Source organism: Vicugna pacos, chromosome 29 (genome assembly GCF_048564905.1).
Source record: "Vicugna pacos chromosome 29, VicPac4, whole genome shotgun sequence".
Taxonomy (NCBI): domain Eukaryota; kingdom Metazoa; phylum Chordata; class Mammalia; order Artiodactyla; family Camelidae; genus Vicugna; species Vicugna pacos.
In genome coordinates, this window is record NC_133015.1 from 7847889 (window position 1) to 7875562 (window position 27674).

Genomic DNA, 27674 nt, shown 5'->3' on the forward strand with positions numbered 1-27674 from the left:
TAAAGCCTTTGGGGCAGGAAATCCTGCAGTGTCTCCCCTCAAACTTCACTGTCAGGACAGCTCCCATTGTCAGTAGCTCAGAGTTACTTAAAGATTTAGAAAGAACTTCCCGAAGCTATAATCAGGAGCTACGGGGTTTGTTTTAAAGTCCATCTGCCCAGAAAAATCAAATCCTATTCCTCACCTTGCGGAAACACGTGCTGCATTGACGTATTTGTAGCCTATAAGTGGCATTCACACCATTTTCCTTTTTGCTCCCTGGGTGCTCTCATGGTGGGTGAAATTCCAAATGCAGCCGCTGTATTCGCTTCCCTAAAATTCCCTTTTCACTCTGTGCGCTTCAAAGTGCCTTGGTGAACTAGGAGTCACAGCCCTGCCAGCCACTGCCCGGGAATGGGCCTGGACGAGCAGGACTGCAAGGCTGGGGTGTGTGCATAGAAGCCTGCGGCCTCAGCTCTTTTCTGCTGGGAGAGGGAAACCAGCTTTGCCTGGATCCATGAGCTCAGTTATGTGACCGTCGGCGGATGGAGGAGGGGGGGAGCACACCAAAGCCCCAAGATACGCATCCCGCATCTTACACAGCTGCAGTGTGAACCATGCCAGCGCAAAAAGTACACCGTCTTTCTCTTAAATCTCACTCTATTCTTGTGCACCGGGGGCCGATTCTGACTCGCCCCCATGTAGGGCGCACAACTCCCCCCAGGCCTGTGTGTTAGTAATCCTCGGCAGCCAGTAGCAACCCGGCCTGCCCCGTGCTGGAAAGGAAGTGGGGACAGGAATAGAGCAGACATGCGTTCTTCAGCCCGCTCTCTGAGGTCCTCGGTGGCATGCTTGTAAGAAAGCCAAGCCCAGCTGACCTGATACGGGACAGACACCTCCCCAGATACCTCAGCCCGAGAGCCCAGGGGAAGCGGACCCAGGCTGGGAGAAGCCGCCCATCTGGCTGAACAGAAAGGCCAAGGAGAAGCGGAGATCTGAATCCTCAGTTTTCTACACAGGGATTGTAAGTGGGGGAAAAAGTTATTCCAAGTCAGTACCCTGCTCCTGCCGGACATGGTCATGAAATCTGGGGCTGCCCCGTGGAAGGGAGAGGTCCAGAGGCCATCCCATAAAGGCAGGTGGCTAGATGTGCATGATTTCGCTAGAAATTAACAGAGTGAATCAATGTCATCTTTTATTTGACTGTATTTTTCCACAGAAAGTTTTGCATAAAATACAATAACTGTTTTGCTCATGTCTCAGGGAGAACTGTGAAAGCACCAGAAGGTAGTTTTCCTGATGATGCTAAAATCTGAGGTCTTCTAATATCAGCCTTATTTGAGAAATGCACCGTGTGTGGTGCATTTCTAAGCTCTGTATACAGTAGGCACTCCACATCTGCAGATGTGGAACCTGAGGGTAAGGGATGGGGGGGCGCTGTGCTATGCCATTTTATACGAGGGTGTAGGCTGCCAAAATCACACACACAGCTCAAAGGTGTCGGGATTTGAATCAGAAAATCTGACCCCAGGATCCAGGCTGGTAATCACTGTGTTCCAACAACGTCAGCTTTATTCACTCATTTAACGTTTAATAGGCACCTACTCTATGCCAGATGCACCACGTGTGGCATGACACAAGGGATGAACAAAACATAGCCCTAGAGAACCAGTCTTAGGGAGGCCACAGAGGTTTAAGAAAACATTACAGACAGGCACCAAGTAATGAAATAAAGTGAACTAAATAAAATGAACGCACCTCAAAGGGAGCTCAGTGGATGTGACATTCGGGGTTAAGTCCCAGTGCCTAACCTTTAAAATCAAGTCCCCAGTTTGACAACTCTGTCACTTCCACGCCCACCCTTCATCCAGCCACTGTCAGCCGCTCAGCAGCCTCCTTGCAGCCTCCTGCTCCTCCTCTCGCCCTCATGTCCTCTGTTCTCCAGGCGATAGTAACTTTGAAAAAGTTGCTTAGGTTCCTCAGTATCCCCAGAGGCTTCCATCACATTCGGAACAAAATCCAGTCTTTCCCGAGAGCTACAAGCCCTGTGCGATCTTGCCTCTGCCTTCAGCCCCACTCTCCTCCCGCCACTCTCTGGCTGGTGCCCTGAGCGCCTGCCCCCAGCCTCTCTGCCCTTCTTGGAAAGTGCCAGCCCACCCCAGGGCACTGCACGTTCGTCCCACGGTGCCCGCGTGGGTTTCTCCCTCAGCTCGTTCAAACTTCTGCTCAAATGTCACCTCCTCAGAGAACCTTTGTCTAAACACTCTACTTAAAAGAATGCCTCCCATCACATGCCCTGCTTAAGGACACTCTTAATGCTGCTTAATTTTTCTCTCTGGGATTTATCACTACTTGATGTATTAAATATCTATTTCCTTATGGGTTTCTTTTTTTTAATTGAGTTACAGTTGATGTATAATATTATATAAGTTACAGGTTACAATATAGTGATTCACAATTTTTAAGGTTAAGTTCCATTTGTAGTCATTATAAAATATGTGGCTGTGTTCCCTATATTGTACAACATACCCTTTTGGCCTATTTATTTATACGTAGTAGTTTGTACCTCTTAATTCCCTACCTCTATATTGTCCCTACTTCCATCCCTCTCCTTACTGATAACCACTAGCCTGTTCTCGGTCTCTGTGAGTCTGTTTCTTTTTCATTATATTCACTAGCTTGTTGTATTTTTTAGATTCCACATATACGCCATATCATACGTATTTGTTTTTCTCTGACTTATTTCACTGGCCCTCCAAGTTCATCCATGTTGCTGCAAATAGCAAAAGTTCATTCTTTTTTTATGTAGTATTCCATTGTGTGTGTGTGTGTGTGTGTGTGTGTGTGTGTACACCACATCTTTATCCATTTATCTGTTGATGGACACTTAGGTTGCTTCCATACCTTGGCAACTGTAAATAATGCTGCTATGACATTGGGGTGCATGTATTTTTTTTCATTAGTATTTTGGGGGTTTTAGGGTATACACCCAGGAGTGGAATTGCTGCGCCATATGGTAGTCCTAGTTTTAGTTTTTAAAAAACCTCCATACTGTTTTCCACAGTGACTGCACCAATTTACGTTCCCACCAACAGTGTACAAGGGTTCCCTTTTCTCCACATCCCCTCCAATATTTGTTATTTGTGTTCTTTTCGATGATTGCTATTCTGACAGGTGTGAGGTGATACCTCCCTGTGCTTTTAATTTACATTTCCCGGATGATTAGCAATGTTGAACGTCTTTTAATGTGCCTGTTGGCCATCTGCATATCCTCTTTGGGAAAATGTCTCTTCAGTTCTTCTGCCCATTTTTTAATAGAGTTGTTTGGGTTTTTTGTTTTTTGTTTTTTTTAATGTTGAGTTAATGAGCTACTTATATATTCTGGATAGTAACCTCTTATCAGTCATATCATTTGCAAATATTTTCTCCCATTCAGTAGATTTTTCATTTTGTCGATAGTTTCCTTTGTTGTTCAAAAGCTTTTAAGTTTAATTATGTCCCCTTGGTTTATTTTTGCTTTTATTTCCTTTGCTGTAGGAGATAGATCCAAAAAAAATATTGCTACAATTTATGTCAAAGTGTTTGCCTACGTTTTCCTCTAGGAGTATTTTATGGTATCATATCTTACATTTAGATCTTTAACCCATTTTGAGTTTATTTTTGTATATGATGTTAGAGAATGTTCCCGTTTCATTCCTGTACGTGTGGCTGTCCAGTTTTCCCAGCACCACTTATTTAAAAGGCTGTCTTTTTCTCCGTTATCTATTCTTGCCTCCTTTGCTGTAGATTAACTGACCGTAAGTGCCGTGGGTCTGCTTCTGGGCTCTCTGTTTTGTTCCATTGACCTATGTGTCGGTTTCCGTGCCAGCTCCATACTGCGTTGATTACTGTAGCATTGTAGTATAGTCTGAAGTCAAGGGCCGATTTCTCCAGCTCTGTTCTTTCTCAAGATTGCTTCGGCTATCTGGGATCTTTTGTGTTTTCATACAAATTTTAAAATGATTTGTTCTAGTTCAGTGAAAAATGCCATTGGTAATTTGATAGGAATTGCATTGAATCTGTAGATTGCCTTGGGTCGTATGGTCATTTAAAAAATATTAATTCTTCTAATGAAGGAACACGGTGTATCTTTCCATCTGTTTGTGTCATCTTCAGTTTCTTCCATCGGTGTCTTATAGTTTTCTTAGGTAAGTTTATTCCTAGGTATTTACTGTTTTTGATGCATTCCATTGTGAGCTTCTTGTCTGCCTCTCCCACTAGACTATATGTTCCATCAGGGCAGAGTCTCTTTATGTTTTGTTCACTATAATATTAGGAGACACTAAAAAAAAAAGTGCCTGTCCAGTAGGCTCTCAATAAATCATTTTTGAATAATTGATTGATGAAGAAATTGCTTTAAGAGGTTAAGGAAGGCTTCCCTGAAGGGGGCAGTTGAGTGTTGCAGGCTAAGTGAGAGTTTGCCAGGCAGACAGGACAGAGGAAGAGAATTCCCGACAGAAGGAACAGCACGCACAAGAATTCAAGGCAAGAAAATGGCTTGGGTTAGTAGGAGTTTTGCTCTCTTTTGCATTAGGCGTGTTGGGGACTCTGACTACAGCGATGGAGAGGAAGACTTTTACTACACTGAGATCAAGCTCAACACGGACTCGGTGGCAGACGGACTGAGCAGCCTGGCCCCGGTTTCGCCCTCCCAGTCCCTGGCTTCGCCTCCCACTTTCCCCACCCCAGATTCAAGCCGAACAGAAGCTCCTTGTGCCAAAACTGAGACAAAATTGATGACACCGTTGAGCCGCTCCGCTCCCACCACGCTCTACCTCGTGCACACCGACCACGCTTACCAGGTGACTGGCAAGGCCATGAGAGTGATCACTTTGCCTCCTGACCAAAAGCAGTAGCATTCTGACCTGTGAGTGAAGGATAACCCAGTGGGTAAACTGCATCCGAGGTAGCCCAGTAGCAGAGTTGGCTTTTTCTTTTTCTCCTTTTAAAGCCAAGATCTCACACAGAACCTGTGGGTTCTTGGACTCCCCAGTACTGACTGAAGTTCTGATCCCTGAGAGGTTGTTATGAGGATTAACACCCTTAATATTGTAAAACCCTCAGAAGGGTGCCTGGCACGGTGATATAAGTACCTGCTAAATAAAAAGTAAAATGAATGAAAAGGTGAGCACTGAAAAGCAATGGCACAATGACAGCTTAGTCCTGCACCCCAAATCTGGAACTCCATGCCCTATCTTCTAAACTGGTAGCTAACTCAGACTAGAGCCGTGGTTGTCAGTGTTCCCCAAATCAACCAAGTTAGCATTACTTAGGAACTCGTTACAACTGTGCATTTCCTGGGTCTGCCCCAGACTAGAAGCTAGAGGTGGGGCCGAGCAGTCTGTGTTTAATGGACCCTCCAGGGGATTTTGCTTCACTCTGAAGTCTGGGAAGACCTTAGAGACAAGTCCTGCTCCCACAGGACATGGCTGAAGATCTTTTCCCCCAGAAATGATTAACTCTTTTAAGTGTTGAGTTAAATAAAATTTCCATACATTCAAATCTTAAGAAAATATTTTTCCCCATAATTCTCAACTACCCTATGTAACTTTTTAAAAGAAAAATCTTATGTATTTGCAATTGTTCTCCCATCCTTGCTTTATAAGCACTTTCCATGTAACTGAATTCAAATGAATCAAAACATCAAATGGTTTTAATCATTCTCTTATTGTTAAATGTCTGCTTTTCAGTCCGTCCAGCTTTTTAATTATCATTAGTAACTCTACTAGGATACCTCTGTGCCACTGGCAGTTTTTTTTTTTTCTTTGAATTCCCAGGAGAGTAACTGTTGAGTCATAGGATAGAACATGAACAGCTGTGTATTACCAAAATATTTTCCAGTGGTAGCCAGTTAAAAAACCAGTGTCACTAACAACTATATTTATAAGTAGAAAACCTAAACTTGTAGAGGAAGAATTCAGCCATTTATTTACTGGACTTCAACTCAAGAGCCATGGAATAGAGCTAATTATTAAATTAGTTGATGCAATAAATTTCATTCCTGACTCTTCCTGTGCTGGTCAAACAGAGTAACTTGTTCTTGTTTGTCAGTGTTGCATTTAGGTCCAAGATCATGGGCTTGACCCAACTGAATTGAATTATTCTGCTTATCAATGTAATGAGAGGTGGAACACACATTGAGTCATCTAGAAGTTTCTTCCCGAATGATATATTCAGAATCCTGGGATATTTCTGTTATAGGCATTATAAATGTTCAGCATAAAAATATTAAAAACATAAGCAAAGAAAGAAAACCTGTCCCTAGTCCCAACAACAAGAAAGCCCATTGGTTAGTATTTTGGTATGTCCTTCGAGACTGTTCTAGGTGCGTAAATATGCTCATTTTTTTTAAAAAGAATCTGTCATAGTACTCTTTTTCACTATGCTTTGTTTTTCCCACTTAATATCTCATGAACATTTTCCCATGCCAATGAGTATTCTTCAACAGCATCATTTTTTTTTTTGATGAGTTAAAAAAGAGATTATTAGTTAGCACTTAACTTGTCTGACTCCAAGCTGAATGGTCTCACGGACCACAGTTTATCTTACTGACAAGAGATTGTTCTAAATGCAAATTTAACCTGCTTTCTCTATTATGCAAAACCTACTATAGAGAACCTATTTCTGTATGTTGAACAACATCATTTTTAGTGGCTCTGTGGGCATATCATCATTTACTTACCCTTTTCCCTATTTCCAGGTATTTGTGTCCAGGTTTTTTAGTATAATACATAGTTCTGCAATGAACAGCTTTGTATCCATTTCTTTAGAATAAATTCTAGAAGTGAAATAGCTACTACGCTAAGAACTTGGATGTGTACTGCCAGATTACCCTCCCAAAGTGCTGTAATTTACAGCCCACCATCACTATATTAAAAAAGTGTTTATTTCCCAACTTGATCCCGAGGAATTGTATCTCACAGATATCCTAAAATAGGTATATGGATGTATAATCAAATTTCTTTTCAGAAATTGACAGTCCAAAGCTTTCTCCCTCTCAGAATGCTTGGATGTCTAAAAAGTTTCTCTCTAGGGACTCTTCTTTGACTGGGTTTAATCTCCTCCTGTTAGAATTCAGTCTAAGTTATTAATATAGCTGAGGTCGTTTCTGAGGCCCTGCCTGGGTAATGACAGCATAAGACTAAGGAGACATGTTCTTTCCTAATGACTTTGTCTTCTGTTTGACAGGCCACACCCCCTGTGACCATTCCAGGGTCCGCCAAGTTCACCCCCAACAGCAACAGCTTTAGCATTTCTTGGCAATCTCCTCCAGTTACCTTCACAGGCATTCCAGTAAGTAGAAAAACCAAAAGCCAGAAATCTGGGCAAAGAAACGTAAATGTAGGGGACTAATTGTAGAAAAAGATAAAAATCAGAATGCCAGAAGGATTTTTTTTTTTAAGTGATATTTGTAAACTCAGCAAGGGATCTCGTGGTCCAAACAAGCTCAGCTTCTCTGTAGAAAGGTGTCTTGACTGGAATTTTAGAAACTAAAAGACAGTTTCAGCTGTTGATCTACAACTTGTTGGAAATAGACCGAGATTTTTGTGGGTGATGTATTTGTATGTTTCTCAAAGGCTTGATAAAATTAATAGCTGAACTCAGACCCTGAACGTAAAAGAAAGAGACCCTGTCCGCAGCGTTCATCATTAGGAGTGACTTGATAAGAATCTGGCTTTGAAATTACTGTTCGTGGGTATGTCATTCTGAAGGTTCAAATAATAGAAACTGAAGTCACTTTTTTTCTTCCAAACCTGAATAATCCACGCTGATGGGTGATTTGCAAATAAATGAGTGCTGAAGTATGCCGTGGGGTTTAAGTAGTGGATATCGATTTGACATATTAAATGATTAGTGTCTGAAAACGCACCATGAATTTACTTGATTCTTAACTATTCATTTAAAAAGATATTGGGTCTTTTACAGCTTATCACAGAATATCCACAGACCCCACACTGCCGATGCTCATGGCGGGTTTATAACTCCTGATAAGGTTCAGAAAGGGGCTTATGATAATAGATATTAACCTTATTTTCTCCTCTTCACCCCTCTCCCTAAGGACCTCACAAAAGCTTCTTACTGCAACCGCTGGCGATTCCCAGAGGTCTCCAGCCAATACTAAGGCTTCCCGTGGAGCTGATAAAAATGAAAGTGGCTCAGTCAATTTTGCTGTGTTCTGTCAGTGAATATTTATTAAATTCCCTAGAGGAACGCCAGCAAGAAAAAGTATCCTGCTGGCAGGCAATTTGGGAATTTGCGGCTTCCAGAAAATACTCCTGGAATTGGATTTTTTTTAAAAAAAACAATATCATGGATCTGGAGTAATTATGGAAGGTGCCTGCTTCACAGACAGTGGTCACTGCTGGTCATTTTCAAAGAGCAAGAATACAATGGGTGACCTCGTTAGTAAACATTAAAAGAGAACAGCTTACTTCACAGACTAGAGATTAGCAGTATCATTAGGGAATAAGTCAAAGAAAAATTTTAATATAATCAAAATTCAGAGACTTAAACACAAGTGAAAACATGTTTTTACTTCATCTTTTAATATTTTGCATGAGTATTTGAAAAGAATTTTACCCCTCATAGGACATAGCTTTATTGATTTTCCTTAATTTTAATTTTCTTTATAATGGCCAGAAATCCTGCCAGCATGACAGCGATATCCAAGGGCTTGGAGTCATAGAATCTGAATGTATGATATTCGTAGGGTTCTGGTGCCTAATTAATAATACGGAAGTCAATGGGCTTTTATATTTTAGCGAATGTCAAATGAGAGAATATATGCAAATGTGTATTAAAATTATAGCTGCTTTATACACTTGTGGTGCGCTTTGCTTAGATGGGATGTTTATATTGTATATATTCAAGGAAACATCTATTAAAGGAATTTACAAAAATGGAAAAAAAAAAGAGGGAGAACCATTTAGACATGTAGGTGTTCGTTTTGTTTGTGGCAGAACAACGATTCCCCAAGGTGGGTGTCGGAGGTAAACAGTCAGTCCTTTGGGTGACCTTCTGTTTTTTTGATAGACGTAATGAGACCCATAGTGGCTCTCAATATGACATGTGAGACAACCTTTGTAACCTAGAGAGGCAGCTACAATTACAGAATTGCGGAGACCTGCTGTTCTGAATTCTGTTCATTCCTGTCTTTGATTTGAGAAGGATTTTCAAGAGCAGACCCCATACTGCTCATCTGGTGTGAAAACAAGTATAATGTGTAGATGGAACAGCCCAGTTCAGACTTCTTTTCAAATTACCTGACTAGCCAAAATGGAGTGTTTTCTCCTTTGTTTTATTAACTGCGTCGTTTCCTTCTGTCGTATAGTGAATCACTCCAAGTGCTTTTGCACTGGCTACTGTTCCTCCTAAGTTCTTAAATGTCTTACACGGTAGGATGCCAGCCACGATGCCTCCTATTGTTTGGTTTTCAACAGTTAAATTTTAAAGCGCTTCTCCCTGTGGACACTGTGGACATCTCTGGTCTCTGGTCTCATCTCAAGCCCCTGGACTTTTCACAGATAATTTCACTATCTGTTGGTTATCAGGGATGTTCTAGACTACAGCTTTGGACAGAAAGTATGTAGAGTAGCTGCATTAACTAGGTTTCCCACATTTAAAATCCTGTGTGAGCTTCTGATTTATCCTTTCACTACAGAATTCCCCATCTGTGTGGTTTTACACCGTATTAGCAGTTCATTGCTATTTAAAAATAAAGGTGAGGTCAGGAGAGGGTATAACTCAGTCGTAGAATGCATGCTTAACACGCACGAGAGCCTGGGTTCAATCCCCAGTACCTCAATTAAAGTAAATAAATAAATAAACCTAATTACCCTCCCCCCCCCAAATAAATGCAACCTGCTTTATCTTTAAAAAGTAAATAAATAAAAGTAAAGGGACGGGGGAAGCTGCCATTTTCCAAGGCTTTTGTTTTATTTCAGAACAAAGACAAGAAGGCTTACTACAAAAACTGTTCTTCACCTAGCCCTACTCTCTCTCAATGCTTTAAAAATTTTTTAAAAAGTTAGAAATCCAAGAGGAATGGAGAACGAGAGGAACCTGAGAGGCAGGGGGCCAGGGGAGGTTAAACACATGCCCTGGCCATCATATGTTCCATGACCTTGGGCAAGTTATTAACCTCCCTGTGCTTAGTTTCCTCATCTGTAAAATGGGGCCAGTCAGAGTACTTATCACATGGGGTAGTGTGAAAAATAAAGCTGTTGTCAGAGAGCCTGGCACATAGTGAGTACTGAAAGGATGACATTCATTCTGTCCAGGCTCTTTGCTTCTTGCCTTTATCCCTGTTCAGACCCCAGAGTCTGCCATGTGGGCATCTCATGCAAGAAGCCATCTATTATTTGGCTATGGATGATCTAATTGAGAAGGCAGAGGCCCACCCTGGGTGTTGCCACTGACTAGCTGTTAACTTGAGACAATTCTCTTAACCTCTCTAGATATTTTTCTTCTTTAAAAGAGAGATCAGTGAGGCTTGGAATAGGAATATATATGCTTGACGGCTTAAAATATTACTCAAGTGAAACTGTGTTACCATGGATAACTTGGAAAGCAGAGACGTGAAGTCATGGAGATTTGTAAAGTATTCATTGTTGCTGGGTCTTTCCAGGTTGGGGATGTGTTTGAATTCTGCTGTGAGCGTCACCCCATCCATTTTAACATGTGGTCTCTGTGAAGGAAGTACCTCACCTCCGTGTCTAAGGGTCAGGTACCACTGCCTGCATGGCAGAGGTGAACGAGATGCATGAGGAGGAGAGCCTGCCCAGTCAACTCTGTTTTCCTTGTGTTTACCAGGTGTCCCCAACCCACAGTCATCCGGTGGGCACTGGAGAGCAGAGACAGCACACTCACACCGTCTTGTCCTCCCCGCCCAGAGGGACGGTCAGCCTAAGGTATGACTGCTTGAAACTCCACACGCCTCATTTCTAGGGAATTAGCCAAAAAACAGAAGGACAGAGAGGAAAAAAGAAACCAGAGACACAATCTTTCATAAAATTTCCCTGGAATGGATGAAACATTTTCTTTCATTCTTATGGCTTTCCCCATCCATTAATGAAGATTTGTTGTTTTTTCAGGGTAACGGTAGTAAGTTTTCTTGCGGAATAGGTAATGCTGACTACTGGGTCTTTTAAAGCCATGTTGCATTAACCTCTGTGTGAAATGAACTACAAGATATAGTTTTTAACCCAGATCAAGGACAACCTCCCCAGGATCCCCTGAACCAGAATGCTAGAAATCCGAGAAGCAAGAGAGCATTTGAAAGTACATGTTTTAAAACTTGAAAGAGTAATGCTCTCTACTGGTATTTCTTGTATTCACTTTTTAAATTCAGTGTTGCGAAGCTGCCCAGATGGACACGTGCACAAATGGACAAGGGGTCAGCGCTTCAGTGTGTGCATTTTGGGAGAACACGGTGCTGTTCCCAGCTCTTGTCTCTTAGCCTCTGCTCGGTCCTGAGTCCTCTATACTCTGTGTTTGGAGTAGCTGACTGTCTCCTTTTTTGGCTCTAATGCCACTATTTTGTCGTCCTGTTTTTTTGACTCTGTTTCCATCATTGGTTCTTCTATCATGGGGTACAGTGGCATTCCCTACAGATCATTTCCTTTTCCCTATGAACATTAAAAAAAAAAAACCTAACATTCCTTGATAAGATTAAAAAAAAACTAACATTTCTTGAATACCTATTAGGTGCTAGATAATTTCTCTGTTCATTCAGTTGGTTACCAGATTTGTACGGAGTGCTAACTGTGTGCCTAAAAACTACTGGAGGCACTAAGAAGACCAAGTTTCTTTCAAGGAGCAAATGTTAATAGTTCAGCGGCTGTGAAAACACCCAGCACAGGTTAAAGACTGAACCTAGAGGGACCTCCTACTACATTTCCTGATTTTTTTTCCCTAGATCTTTCTTTTGAGCCCTCCAGAGCCTGCCCCTTGGATTCCTCGCACTGAACCCCTTGTCCTCACCTGTCTTCCAGGAAGCCCCGGGGAGAGGGCAAGAAGTGCCGGAAGGTGTACGGCATGGAGAACCGGGACATGTGGTGCACGGCCTGCCGCTGGAAGAAGGCCTGCCAGAGGTTCACGGACTGATGACGCCGCCCCGGCCGGCACCCGCCGGAGATGCTCCTGCCTTCGCCTTCCACGCAGGGCCTCGGAAAGCGCTTTTCCTTCCGAACAGAACACGCCTGAAGCCCAGGAAAAGCACTTCTGGGAACCTTGGTGGAATTACAGCAAAAAAAGAAAAAGAAAAAAAGGAAAACCCATGAAAGGTCACTACCCTCCCTGTTCTTGCTGCGAATCCAGCCTACAGCAGCTGTAACTATTTTTTTCCCTTGAAAAGTCACCTTTTGGGGGGCTGTATGTCTAGGTCTGAAAACTGTGGACTTGTGTAGCAATCAAACCAACCAAGCCCGTTTGACCTAGAAAGGTCTATTTTGATAAGCTTTCTGAATAATGCCGTTTCTGAGATTTTTTTTTTGACACTTAAAAAAAGAGGCTACACATTATTCAGTAGCGTTTGTACAAAAAACAATCCCTGCGTTTGTTGTGAATAGTCTTTTCCCTGTTCTCCACTGGACTTCTGGGAGCAGTACACATCGTGATCTTTTCTATGTCTTTTTGGTTTGTTTGTTTGTTTTGTTTTGAAGAATGGCCCCAGACGGAACCATGGTAGAGCTGTTAGCTTGAAGGGCCCCGGATGGCAGAAGCTCAAAAAGAGACTGACAATGGACATCACCAGCAGACTTCAGCCCCAGCTGAGTCCAAGACGTGCCTCTGTCACTGAGGGGAAACGTCTGAGAGTCGTCCTCGGAAGCCCTTCCTCGAGAGGCAGCCGGGCTCATCCGCTCCCTGTCACAACGCAGCCAGGACCTGGCCCACGTCGCCATCTGGGAAAGCCTGAAGCTCCCTCATGCGATGCGATGCCAGCCACAGCTCAGATCTGCTCATCGCCGCTCGTCTGACAGCTGTTGCCAGGTCAATGGCTCATCAGGCCCTCCCTCAAAACGCCACCGCTGACTGGTTTCAGTAAAGGTAGAGAACTCCAGACTCTCCGGCAGGTTGGCTTCAGGCAGCAGAGCACAGCCTGCCTACACGTCCCCGTCTGTTCGGAAAGTCACGTGGGGTCAGCATCCATTCTGAGTGCACTTTTATATAGGTTTTATGCTTTAGCGTGTCTGGGAGATGGGTTAATGGACAATATAAAGATTATATGGGAAAAGGGAAGGTCCAAACCTTTATTTTTCTTATCAAAATATTGGAGCTAGTCATTAAGAATTTGCTCGGAAGGGAACATACAGAACACCAAAAGGAAAATGCGTGTTGGTATAGGAACTTCTCAGTTTAGTAGGACCAGGGCTTGCACTGTGTTCCATTTAATCGGACTTTCGAGCCTGGTGCATTTATTGTTTGTTTGTCTTGGTGGCAGTGGTGCAGGGACAGCGGAGTAGTTGCCAAGCCCTATAAATAAGCTCATTCTCCGTCTACCCTACTCTTGATTGCCCTGCTAAAGTTACTCCTCCTGTACCTATGCAAAGAAGTAAGAGCACCTTAGAGGATGCACTGTGTCGGGATGGGGGCCTAGAATCAGCCATAGGGATGTTAAATGAAATTGCACAGAGCAAAGTTTAATATATTTAGAGATTGTACATACACTTTTTTTAAAGAGTAGAAAGATGTCATCTAGTCGTAACAGATATCCTGTTTTTAAATAAGCAAGGGGAATAGAAGGAGGCTCTTTGGTGTAACATCTAGAATTTGTGCATTCATATATTTTGGCAATTTTATTTTTTAAACTCTCATATGATGTTTTAAACATTCTTCCTTGTAAGAGATACTGTTTTCTCCTTCATTAATTAAAAAAAAAAAAAACGAGCAGAGAAAGCGCTGTAGTGCACCTTGATCACCAGCCACCCAGCACCGGCTATAATGGATGTCTCAGTGCTGACAAGGCGAGCCAGGAAAGGGTTTTTTCAGACATAGTTGCATCCTCTACCCCAGCCTGGCATCCTGTCATTTTGCCCACAGGCGCCTCTGCGTGAATTCCAGGAGGCCCTGAGCTGGGGCTGGATTGCCCAGCGGCTGCAGTGAAGCCAGTGCTGGTCAACCATTTGAGCAGGAGCACCATGTGCTTCAATGATGGCTGGGGTGTAGTCCTGGAGTATAGGGGTTTTTTTTTTCCTTCAGCAAAGCTCCCTAGCCCTTGATCTTTGGATTAAGTCACTAATCCAAAGGGGGTACAGCTCAGCAGTAGAACATGTGCTTGGTGTGCACAAGGTCCTGGGTTCAATTCCCAGTGCCTCCGTTAAGGGAAAGAAAGAAATAAAGGTGGTTTTTATTTAAAAAAAAAAAAAAAAGAGAGAGAGAGAGAGATTAAAGTGATGAGGTGCTCAGTCTATCCCCCATCCCCTGGACTTCGGGACAGAAGTGGGGAGAGAGGGTTGCTGTGGAGCAATCCTGGAGTGAGGGTTTTGTGGGGGCTCTGTGACTTTGCCCCCAGAAGTACAGCCCATGACTAGTTCTGAGCTCTGGCCTGGCTGAGCCCAGCTCAGTCCTTACCTCGGTATTAGCCAATGCACAGGTGTAAGCAGAAGTGTAGAACTGAATGCCAGTTCCCTGGGATTTCTTCTCCTTTCTAAAACCGTCTTTACGTACACTCTTCTGCGTCTCCCCACCACTCGGGGACCCCTTCTGCTGGTCAGCCCGGGGCTGTCTTCTCTAGCTCCCAAGTGGGCACAGACCCTCAGTACCTCCTGCATATAGACCCCCGCACCCTGTACCAAGGCATGTAATGACTAGGCGACCACCAAGCTTCCCCTGGCTGGCCTTGAAGAAAATGGATGAAACTTCTCGAAAGGCACCCAGAAGGCTACAAGTTGCAAGATACAGCACTGATTGTAAACGCTAAAATTAAAAAAAAAAAAGAGCTATTTTGTTATATTTTGGAACTAAATGAAGTGCCAAATTAAGCCCAAGATTTGTTTAATGCCTTCTCTGTGGTACCACATTCTTTTCTGTCTCTTTTCTGCAGGAGGAGGAGGAGGAGGGAGATGGGTGGGAAGGAAGGTCCCAGGGCACGTGGCTGTTTACCTGGAGCCCCGCCCCTCATGGGCATCTCAGAGACCTGTCTGTGCAAAAGAACGGTGGTGCAGTGGGTTCTGGTCCCAAAGTCTTTCTAAAGAAGGCATGTTGTAGCCTTTAACTTTTCTCTCCCTGATACCCTTCCCTTCAGACAAGATGTCTCACCTCTCTCCAAAGAAGGCATTTCCTGGTGACGGACAGGCATTCTCCAGATAGCTGCACAGCAGAGAGAGCTCATCAGGCAGTCATTTAAACCTTAGTTCTTCCAAGAGGATGTCCATCCCATTTATAGGAGGGCAGTGTGAGCGCCTGGAGGAAGTAAAGTACCCACGTAGCAAGTGAGTCGGGGGCCGGAGAAGAGACACCAGAGGACTGTGGAGGCCTGGCTCAGGCTCATCTCCCTTATGCTGACTGGCCGATGGTGACCATCCCTGGGCACCTCCGAGGGAGCTGGCAGGTTCCCACTCTGGGAGCAGCTGCCTGAAGCCAGGAGAGCGCTCCCTCACGGGGAGCGGCTCTGCCCAGGGATGCAGGACTGCCGTGCACATCTTGAGTGGGACTTCTCTCCGCCTTGTTTGCTAAAAAGTTTCCTCCCTCATTTGGCAAAAGCCAGTGTCAGGAAGAGGGCAGTGGGTTTCTGGGCAGGAATGTGCATGCCTGTCCGCAGCTCCAGCACCAGCAGGGAGGGTGCCCTTCATGAGACGATTCCTTGTCTAGTCATAACCGCGTTGCAGATGCGAACTTTCAAGAGGGAATGATGAGGGTTACAGTTCTTGGGCTTTCCAACAGGAAATAGTTCCATGGATGTTGCAAGATTTCTGAAACAGACATGCCGGCTATCAAACTGCAAGAGCACTTGAGTTGAAGTCGGCTGTCGCTGGTGTCACACTAAGCCACACTGAAAGCAGCCCTGGGTTCCGAATTAGCCGTCACTACTGGAACCCATTACCGCCTTCATCAGACTTCACTGGAAAAGGAAAGTGCAGCATTCACTTGGGAATGTTTAGAGAAAAGTGGCAAGAATTGTACATATGGGAGAGGATTCCTTGACAAGAGTAGCAAAATACTGTTAAAAAAAAATCATTTCCTCAGGGAAAACTAAAGGGTATGTGAAAAAATAGATCTGGAGGATCCTAAGACTAGAAAGGCTTTTATTGTCTCCAGCATCTTTTCTAGTCAGAACAGTTTTTTTGGTTTTTGGGTTTTTTTAATGAACATGATATCATTTCAAGATAAATTGACATGAACTGGACAGTTCTGACTTCTGGGGGTGTGGACGAATGCTCTGTGAAACAGAGCTGTGTCTTTGTTTCGTAGTCCTGCATTCTGAGGCTGGCATCTGAACCACAGCACAGTCCCTGGTGGGTTTTCACAGACTCATATAAGGCTGTTTCTGAATGTAATTATGAATCTGACGCCTTGGTGTTCCTTTTTATAATTAGCCCGTTGGATGACTGGTTGTTAGTTACATGCAGAATTCTGTAGGTGAAGGGCGTTATAAATGTGCATTTTGCTTTAATAGCATGTTAAGGAGCAAACTTCCGTGGACTTTTGTGGACAAGGTGCTGCTTTTTCACAAGACCCTGTAGAATTTCTCTCGACCATGTCAGCTGTAGCTTTGACCTGTATGAACGCAGGGAAGAATTTGTGCATACAAATGAGGGGAAACAGAGCAGGATTCATGAATATGGATCATTTTGGGGAATGCGCTGGGCACACGGGTCAACTGGAAAACTCATTTCTCTAAGAAAATAACCCAACCAGCAGCACACACGCTCTCCCCGTTCCCCATACCTGTGGGGATTTCTCCAGATCGGAACTACTTCCTTACGTCTTTTGCATTGTAACTAGTCAAACCAGAAGTCAGTAAATAAAATGAGATTAGCACTTTTAGGTACCAACTGTATCGCTAAGTAACGCGCACCAATAAAGCAAGAAAGTATAAAAGGTATTTAAGGCCAACTGGTTTGCTTATGGTGACTGACTTTGAAAAAAGCCCAGATCCAATGAGATATACATGCTTTAAAAGGTGTATCTGTCACAGGGCCAGAAATCAAAATGGGAATTTTACATCTGGTCCTGTTTTGTAAATAGTTCCTTTTTTTTGAAGACAATCTCATGTTTTATATAACTTTTCTTGTGAGTCTGAGAATCACAATGGTAATGTGTTGTGTCAAAATGTAATCTTAAATACAATAATTATAACTTAATTTTCCAAATAAGACGAGAAATATACTGCTTAGGCTTCTGCAGTTCTGAGAGATGTGACACTTTTATAATAAGCATTAGTACTTAACTTCTCGAGTTAACAGAACTGGAAATATTTTACAAGATGCAGTGTTTTGTAATCACAAAGAACATGAACATTTTGTGGGAAATGACCTTGGTTTTATACATTGTAGCTTATTTTTTAAAATACAGTATTTTACCAGACAGGAAGTGTTAATGTTACAAGCAATTCCTGCTCTCCAAAGGGCTATGCCTCTTTTAAGCAAGTGTTTCGATGCGTATCCTTTCACTTAACCCTCTGCAGCAAGAGTAGAAATGCAGATCCGATGGAAAGATTATTACAAGAGAATCAAGATGGCAGCAGCTACTCCTTTTATCATTACCAGTGTGTTTTCAAAGTATTTGGGGGGGGATACTTTAAGAATCATCAAGTATATTTTAAATCTTAAAAATGTCAATAGATATGCTTACTGGCAGTGGGAGAAATACACTTGTACATTCTTTAGTGTAAAAATGACAAGATTCTGTTGCAAGGACAAGCTTATTGCTCAGCCTACCAGAAGCACAAAGCTGCATTTAACTAGCAAGTATCACTTGATGGAAATTTCTAAAATCATGGCACGTGAGCCCAAAGATAGGATTCTTAGGTGATCAGTGACATTTAAAATAACTTTGTCCTCAGCACTAACTAAATAACTTTACTTTCCTTATCAGAGCAAGTGCTTGATTTTGCAAGTGAAGAATTCAGACTCGCGAGTCTGAGATCAGGAAGTCACTGTATTCCCAAGAGTCGGAAGACAAGGAAGCGCGCTATGTGGGGAGTTTATTAACCGCACAAACAATTCGGAGCTTGGCCAAAACCATTTCATAATGCTGTACAGTGTTTTCTAGCCCACTCACTGTTAAAACAAGAAAGCACCTTTTCTTTCTAAGATTTTAGTAATTCAGAAGCTAGACTGATTAGTCAAGTTTGCAGATAACATGAAAAAAAAAAAGCTGGGACAGAATGGTTGTACACCCATTGGGCATCTCCTATGAGGTGGTCAGAGGGTCACTCAGACTTTGCTTTCAAATGAGCTTTAGTATCTGCACATATGAGGACTAGAAATGCACAGAGTTAGGGGAAGAAGTGCATGGCCTCATCTCTGAGACCAGGCAGTGTGCAAATCTTTATCTTCATTCTCTTGGAAGCTCTCTGTTGTTGGCACTAAAGTTCCCGAGAAGCGTTTACTGCTGCATGGTTTTGAACCAAATGAGTTTTGCTTCGTATTTCAGTAGAAGCTTCCTAATGGTAAATAGCAGATGCCTTAGAAAGACCAGGCAGATTCTGTCACTGAATGATGCAGATCAGGCAAAAGAAGGGCACTAGAGAATAGCAGAGATCGTGGTGAACCAGAGAACACAGGCCCCTTTGAAGGGGGCCCCAGCTCTAGACAATCAGAACCATGCAGAAATCAGGCCCAGGGCTGCTAGATCTTCCGACTGGGAAATAGGATGTTACCTGATACTTCAGCTAAATTCAGATTCTTGGCCAACACTGTGCAGGCCAAAGAAAACCTGTACATGGGCGGATGCAGCCTTTGGCCATCAGTTTCAACTGCTGGGAACAGCAGATTTCGCATTCCATAGCCATCAGGTTAAGTTCATCCGTCAGCCCCACAAACTCACCATTGGCACTCTCTGGGCAACTATCATCCAAGAAGGGAAAGAGGTCATTTCTTCCCCAGGAATCCTTCTCATGGAAGACTTGAATATCAAAAGACAGTATCCTTAAGCTAGCCTTGCCTCTGATCGAAATATACTGAAGTATTACCCGGCTCTCACTCTGCCTCCTGGCGTGCCCAGGCCAGGCCCCAGAGCACTGAATGGCTGTAACCCTAACTTTCCGACTGTTCTCACTACCGTGACCACTGTGACGAGGGGCTGGCAAAGAGCCACTGCCGTCTGATAGCACACGCTGCCTCCTTGTGCCAAAGCCCTTTGCCAGCCCCTCTGCACCCCTTCCCACTCCATCCTGTCCCATGCGTTTTCATCCCAGGGTGAAAATTCCATTAAATTTCACCTCCAACATGGCAAAATCCTTGCTTCAGAACTGGTAGGTAGGTACTTAGGTAGTTTAGATTGTCCACTAACCTTAAAAATGGGGTTTCTCCACATAGAAAACCTTAACATCTTTGTCTGAGGTCAAAGACAAAATGGGAAGAAACGTGTTATGGAAAAAAAATAGAAGTTGCTTCCTTCATTTGGATGAACTAAGTGAAGTTTAGACTGTGTCTTACACCAGAGTCCTGACGGTGTCGGCATAATCACTAACCCTTTCCCATATGTAATAAAGTATGTCTCTTTCAGATACTTGACTTCATTTGACCTTGCCTAGAGCCCAGTGTAGAATGGAATATTTAGGGTCACCATCACCACCTCCAAGGTCAACCTGTTTCAAGTGGTCTTGAACCTGTGAGTCAGCCTTGTTATTGCCTGCGGGGAGGAGTGAAAGAGCTGGCTCAGAACAGTCTCCTAGGATGACTCTAAACCCGAGAAGACCCAGGGATCCATGTTCTCCACCCATCCTTGCAATCCAGGTCTTTAGCATAGAAGTAAAGAGCCCACGCATTCACATGGTCAAATGCAGACTTAATCACCCCCAAATTTATCACTTTAGGGTACCTACCATGCTCCTAGTTCCTAAATTCCAACCATCTAAGTTGTTAATTATAGGAGTTTATTAGCTACTACAGTGTGCTGAGTGAAAGTTTTGGCTCCTTGGAAAGAAATTATTTTGCTGTTAACATTCAGCATTTGTTATCCATGTAAACTTACACTGATGCCAAAAACCAAAAATGTGAAAACAGCTCAGATCTACGATTTGTAATGATCAAATTGAAAAGTACTGACCACTCAAGTTGGAAACACTTGGTAATATGGTTAAGTCATGTTTCAGTACAAATGCAATTTAAACAGCTTTGGTAGGGCCTGAGATTTCTGCCATCGTGAGTGATTACAAGGTTGACCAGTGCATGAATGGATTTCATCTTATGCTTCTCCCATGAGGTCACCAGGCTTCACATCCTGAGTTTAGGGTAAAGCCTAAAATTCCCAAGTTCAGTCTTGGAGCTTTCTAGAAGGGGCCTAACCCATGGTGGCCTGTCACCTACTTCATTCACGGGCTTTTTGATAAATGATACTTTGATTCTGTTTCTAAAGCAATACAACACTGGGGGAGGAAACAGGTGGGCATTGTCCTCCTCTGCTGGAGAAGAAGCCCGTTTTGCAGTGGTTGCACCAATGCCTTGACAGTGCCAGGACTTAAAGGGACCCAAGCTCCAGGAAACAAGAAGAAGCTATCATTCCAAAAGAAAGTTAACTATAGATTTTTAAAGGAGGAGGAGATTCTGAATTCAATGCTTAAACTGTAGTCCTTGGTTTAAAAAAAAAAATCTTCTTTCGTATTGAATGTCATCCACATAATTAACTACCAGCTTCCAAAGAAAAGATCCCCTTTATTTGTATTATGAAAGTGTTAAAAATTAATTCTCAAGTCTCATTAACTGTTACATTTGCAACTTACTAGGATCAATTCCCTAAATTTTTAATTCAGAAAATTAGCCAGGGGAGCAAGCAGCAATGCCTGAAAAAGGCAAGAGAGCTGTCATTAAAGAACAAAATTTTCAGTTGAAAAAAAAAAGCTGCAGGGGGAGGGTATAGCTCAGTGGTAGCGTGCCTGCTCAGCATGCACAAGGTCCTGGGTTCAATCCCCAGTGTCTCCGTTAAAAAATAAATAAATAATTACCTCCCTCCAAAAAAATAATAAATTTTTTTAAATATATATATATTTAAAAAATTTTTTAAGTTGCTCATCTATTTTCTTCTGAATTCTCAGCACATCTCTGACTGAAGAGGGAAAACCAGCACTCTGGAGAAGAAATTAAGAGAGAGAGGACAGTCCCCATTCTGGTTATTAGTCATTTTACCGCAACCACCTTGAATTTGCTAGTGAAATGTTCCTCTCCCCTCTTTGCCTTCATTTCCCCGAGCCAGAGGCCATGCTGTTATTATGTACGTTTGCTTCCAAAAGCTCTGGACTGAACATTTTTACTTCCGTGCTCCTGATTCCTCACTGTTAAACTGAGGTCCAAGGGGCTAAGTGTTACTGTGACTGGTATGTTAGGCTCAATCGATGAAGCTACTACCCCTGTGGTTCAGGGAAATGTTTCCATTTATCTGAAGAGTTTTTGGTCATCGTTCAGACAGAGTAGTAAGGCATACAACGGGCCATACTCCTCACAAAGGATGCAGTCAGACTCCATCATAAAGAATGGCGAGGCAGGTGTCTAATCCTTTCACTTTGACTCAAAGCCTCCTTCGCAAGTCCTCTACCCAACCCTTCCCTTCCAGTGCAAAGCCAATGGAGCGATGGGGCCGAGGAAGAGGGCTTCACACTTCACTGCTCCGGGCCCTGACCTCTGCCTAGGGTTACAGAGCAGGAGAAAGCGCAATTGGCCTTTATTAGGAGAAAAGGACATGGCTCCTGCAGGCTATAATTGTTTCCACATTCTATTTCTGCAAAGAGAAACTATTCCAATCTGCTCATGTTGTGGAGCATGTGTCCCTCACCCCGGTGGCGCCCCCTTCCCATGTTTTGGGCACAGATGGCCAAGACAGTGAGGAAAGAGGCAGAGCTTTGGAGGCCAGTGGCTCCAGACTTGGGATTACCCCTCAGGGATCTACAGTGTAGCATAATCATAAACTACCCCTACCCAAGGGGGACCAGAAAAAAAAAAAAGGATGCATCAATTTGCAGATTACAGACCCTTGCTTTGCTTTTTACGCCTTTTCGCCTACACTCTGCTAATTAGAAATCAATGACTGTGACTTGACCAAGCCCTGTGATGAGAGCAAAGCTTCTTCTTCCAAAGTATCCCAACTGTTTGGGGAACCTCTGTGATCACTGGTAGAAAGCTTTAGAATATATTTAGATTTTAGGGAAGAACTCAAAACCCCCAAAACATACTTCTTCCATAACTTCAATAACTGAAAATGTCCTGGGTGTAAAATAATCCAGGCATGTGGATCATATATGTTTTTAAAAAATGCCATTAATCAATATTTTCCTACAATGTGACCTTAAATTCCTATTTTTATAATTAATGGTTGGACAATGGTCAACCATTGAAACATATGCTCTCTGGAATAACCAGATACTAGTGTAGTTTCCAAAGTGTTTCGTGTATCAAAATCTATATACTTGGAGGAAGAACTCAGGATAAGAAAAAATCGCTAGGTCCCAAAGGGTTCGTGACTATCATCAAATACCACTGCCGAGTGGCCTGCGGTCATCTTTTGCAAATGAGGGGGCCGAGGAGTGAGAGCACCACGGTCATCACAAAACCTCTGTTGCCCTTAGCCCATGATGAGGTTTAAAAACACTCTACTTTTCAAAATTAAGCCATCTTTCAAATTGTTTTCTACACCAAATCTAATATGTTAAGACAAAACTATAAAATGGCTTAAATGGGGTATTTATTGGAAATGCTGTCAGTAGAAAACGTTGCTTTTTAGTGCTTGCCAAGGAAGTAAAGAGAAAGACAGACAAGAAACAGCTCTTCCTGTACGATGTTGGTGTTAACTGACAGGCGTTCACTTGGAATTAGGCACTAATTCAAAAGCAATGTAACAATGCTCTCCAATTTTTAGAGATCTTGCAAAATACAACGTTACCACCATTTGGAGGTAAGTACTTGCTTACAAAAGTCTTTAATATCAGTGAATGAATGTAAAAAATTACAAACTATGCATTTTCAAAGAATAACGAGTATTTTGTATCAAATCCAAGTCAAATTTTTTCCCTAGAGAATAAACACAACCACAAATTATTCAAAACAGACCTGAATGCCTGTCATGATGGGGATGTAGAACTTCCATCTGCATACTTCTAGCTGACATTTCTAAAGACAGTACATTGAAACTTCAGGCTCTAAATAAATTCAGCCACTAAGGTGAACAGATGAGAAATGGTTTATAGTTTAAGTGTACTTCTTGAGCAGAAATGGAAACTGTTGGCTGTTACAAAATGTGCCCAGTTTTTTTAGAGGTGGATGTTCTAGTGACACTGGATTAGCAAGTGAACGAAACTGCATGAATTAGTGAATACTGCCTTGGATAAATATAGCATAGGTTGTGTCTATCGTGTTTAATTCTCAATCTAAGGAAAAAGCTATTCTCCAAAGGGGTTGGATTATATAGTTTCAAAGGACAAAATATAAAAATAGTGTCCAGCAAAGCAAAACCATTGATCTTCTTTTTTTTTTTTTTTCAAAATTACACAGAGAGCATTACTTATATTTTTTGGAAAGTCCATATAGGATATACACACATTTCTTCAGCCATCGTGTTGATTTTGTGTTTCCATGAAACCCTTTTCCGTAATAATTTATCTGCTCCTTAATCAGCACTTTCCTACGTTATTTGGCATGAAAAAAAAAATCTCTCCTTCATCTGACGATGTTAAAACAAAGAACTCCGTCTGTCTGCCATCGCGGTTCTCTTCTATGTCCATTGAGAAAGTTTCTCAACTGTGTGTATGTAAAATATGGAAAAACACACTTCTCAACCTGGTTACTTGTGGTTATACTGGATATGTTTGCTACCTATTTAGAAGTTATTAGGGTCGGGGATGTGTCTTTTTCTAGGATTTTTAGCCAAATTCAGATGTTCTGATACTACATTTCTGAATACCTATCCGACTGTAAATACACAGCCTGTGGGGGTTTCAGGTTAATAAACCTTTTCCGTGACTGTTCCTCAGCCATCCTCCTCGCCAGCTTTGGGCACCTTGTACATAGATTTGTCGAATGTTTAAATGATGTTGTTTTTCTAAATGCTGTTCTCTGAAACAACTTTTTGAATGTGTTTACTTTCCATTGTTTGGGACTTCGTGTGTTGGTTTCAAAACAAAACAAAACAAAAAAATGTTTCCTAAATATATAACACCAGGAAAAATATTTCAGATAAACTGGTGCTAACTGAAATAGAAGAAAAATTTCAGATGGAAGATTTACCATATAAAATGTTCACACCAGTTAAACTGAACTGCACTTTCCCAAGGGGACAGCTGGCATCTACCTGCAATGGGCATCAGGAGGGCCACAGAACGTTTACAGTTCCTGTGGCCCATTTAAGGGTAAAATATAGAAACAGTGCTGTCCCCCCAGAGTTGAGGGTTTGCTGCCTTGGTCCGATGGAAGCATTTAAGTAGACGTAAAGGTCTAGAGTAAGAATCACTTTAGTAATAGTCTTCTGGTCTTTGGACTTTCATGTTCTGTAATGCTTAGCTGTAACAGTGGATATGGTGTTGCCAATCTAGTCTGACGTCCTCGTTGACCTGTGTTTACTGCGTGTATGGTTCTACCTTGGGGTGCACTGGCACGTGCCGAGCCAGAACACTGGACTTTCAGGAAGACCATTCTGACTTCTGCGGTGTCCACACACATGCATTTAAATGCATTTGTAAGTGGTTAATTACCATGAAGTCTAACTTCCACTTAATAAAAGTTTTTGTGTATCTGCTTCTATTTGGAGGCTGTTTATTTATGTAAAGGATGACCAACTATACCCAAGAAAGGCTCACAGGGATTAGAGGGACTGAGGTTTTACCTACAGTTAAAAATAATTTAAAACCAAAGGGGTATCTTCCCTGTATCAACTGCTCACGACCCATGTTATTTTTAGAAACACATAGAAGGCACAGCTCTCTTCTAGACTTCAGCCCTGATGATTGCAGCTCCCACCCATTCCCTTGGCAATGACTGCCCGGCTGTGTTAGCTGCTCACCCATGCAGTTGGTCCTGCTGTCTGGCAAACAGAGGAACAGAGACGTCTATTCTGGTGCAGGCCAGCCTGAAGATCCTCCTCTAGGCAAAGGCTGGGATCACTGGAGTTTGGTATATTCACCTGCAAAGGCCAAGAATATGTATTGTGCAGCAAAGCAGCAGGTGTGGAGTTCAACAGACTTGGGGACAAATCTGAGTTTTGCCTCTTGCAAGACAGACAGCTGGACATGTGATTTAACCTTTATATGCCCTGTTCTTGTAATGGGAATGATTATAAAAGAGAAGAAAACTACGTAGCCTGGCTTGGGCACTATCTTTATCTATTCCTAGTCCAATAAGCCTTCGCTGGGGCTGGGAGGGCTGTGACTCACGGTGTACCGCTTGGTTCAGGGAAGTTCTCACATCATGAGACTGCTGTGAGAATTACCTAAAACAACATGTCATCCCGCACAGAGAAGTAGTCCCCAAGTGGAAGCCAAAATACTCAAACACTGGAATCAGATATCTGGATGAGTGCCTTCAAATACCAGAAGTTTCTCTTTTCAATTTCTGAAGAAGATTCTAAAATAAAAATGTCTGGCCTTAGTAAATAGCTTACACACCACATCCCAAATGTTTTCTTGGTTACTCTTGGCCACCATTATTTCATCTATTAGTAGACTGAGCAGTGGAGACACAGTTTTATAGCTCAGCCTGTTTGAGAACTAGAAGGTCGTGCCGTTGGACCCCCACTGCTTTCTCCCACGCCAGCCGCAGCCCCACTCGTCAGCAGTGAACATCTATGATTCCCTTGTATTGGGCACAGGGGACCCTGAGCCCTTTGACTTTTCCTGAGATGCAGTGGGATAGGAGATGGGACTCACTTTGCTCCCTCTATGTGCCAGGCAATGTGCTGGATGCTTCCACATGATTGTCTCATTAACTCTCACAATAGCTGTGTGTGGAAACCATCGCCCCCATTTCATCCAGAATGAAGGGTCTTCATAAAGGTTAAGTAACTGTCCTGAAGCCACAGAGCGTAGGTAGACTTGGGCGTCCCCACAGCCCTGACGCTCCCCAGTGGATGTTCTGCACAGTGGATGTTTTTAGGGGCTATTAGTCTGTGGATCCATTGTGACCCTAAGGCAGCACCTCTCTCTTCTCTCTGCTGGTTGGTTTACTCTGCCTTTTAACCAGATGCATGGCCCTCAGTGGGGGGAGCAGGAGAAAACACTGAGAATCTAGAGGTGTTGTCCTGCAAAGCTGTGTGCCAATCACATACTTGCAAAAAAAGTTTTGACCAAATGCCCACCATCTACAGGGATGCTGCAGCAAACATCTAATGAAGTAACAGATTCTTCTCATGTAAAAAAATGAAAGCTACCTTCCCCTCAAAAAATACTCTCCAAGACCTTACACTTCTTGAGGGCACAGCTGTGTCCTGCTTGCGGCATCCACCTCGTGTAGTACACTACCCAGCACGTAATAGGTGCTCAATAAATTTTTCAGTGAATGAATGAAAAACTGTTCAGACAGAGCATTTCCTCAGGCTGAATCGCTCTTTGCTCTCCATCTATCACTGCCCGAGTAAAGAGAGAAGGAAATGAATATTCTGAAGCCTGGCATGGACATTTATTCAGTAAGGAGCATCTTTATTATTTTTTTGTTTGTTTGTTTTTTGTGTTTTTTAAAATGTTTTTGGCGGTGGGGGGGTATAATTAGGTTTGTTTATTTATTTATTTACAGGGAGGTACTGGGGACTGAACCCAGGACCTTGTGGATGCTAGGCACGCGCTCTCCCTCTAAGCTATACCCTGCCCACTAAGCATTTTTTAAAGTTTCTTTGGAATATGTACATTCTCAAAATCACCAACACCAAATGATTCTACTGATCACCTAATAATTACCTAGTGTAGGACAAAGTGTTCAGTAACATACAGTTTCTACACAGAAATTCTCTGCATGTAGCAAGAATCCAATAAATGTGTAAGTGAAAAAAATGAATATTTCTAAATGAAATAAATTGCAGCATAGGTCTGTGCTATAAAGAGCATGCAGAGTGACTGGAAGGAGGCCACAAGGGTTTGGGTCAACGTCCCAGGAGAGAGGATCTAAGCTGACACAAAGCATAACAGACACTATTTTACAGTGGGGTCTGGGCGTTGCAGTGATTGTCTCTGTCTAGGTGATCTACGTACACAGTGAAAAAAATCAGGGCAACAAAAAGCTTATATGGAAAGCAGGTCCTCTGCTCTGCCCCTTTCCACCCCTTCGTCACGCTCCCATAAGCAGCCACTTCTAATTCGTTTCATTGATCCCATTTTCTCTAAATTATATGCAAGGATTGCCTGGCAAACAGAAAGACCAAGGATAAGACACCAGCAGTAACAGGAGCAAGAGAGACAGGACCCAGGATGATGCTGCAGGGGACGCGCAGGGGCTGGCGAAGTGCCCGGCAGGTAAGTGCCTCCACTCCCAGGGGACCCTGCACACAGTTCGGTCAAGATCTATGGTCTGAGTAGCACACAG

At 42.9% G+C, this 27674-nt stretch overlaps 1 protein-coding gene and 1 long non-coding RNA gene across 2 annotated transcripts in view; one reads left to right on the forward strand and one right to left on the reverse strand.

The window, feature by feature from the left end:
* The window catches only part of ZNF704 (zinc finger protein 704), a 175383-nt gene extending 154323 nt beyond the window's left edge, over nt 1-21060 (forward strand). Inside the window, exons 6-9 of the mRNA XM_031692306.2 lie at nt 4553-4820; nt 7207-7311; nt 10831-10928; nt 12012-21060. Of these exons, the coding sequence (XP_031548166.2) occupies nt 4553-4820; nt 7207-7311; nt 10831-10928; nt 12012-12123 (583 nt within the window). The 3' untranslated portion in view covers nt 12124-21060. The remainder of the gene's footprint in view (nt 1-4552; nt 4821-7206; nt 7312-10830; nt 10929-12011) is intronic.
* Nucleotides 16645-27674, reverse strand: part of LOC140690232 (uncharacterized) — a 39931-nt gene continuing 28901 nt past the window's right edge. Inside the window, exons 3-4 of the long non-coding RNA XR_012065418.1 lie at nt 25168-25287; nt 16645-16734 (exon numbers count right to left, since the gene is read on the reverse strand). This is a non-coding gene — a long non-coding RNA (uncharacterized lncRNA). The remainder of the gene's footprint in view (nt 16735-25167; nt 25288-27674) is intronic.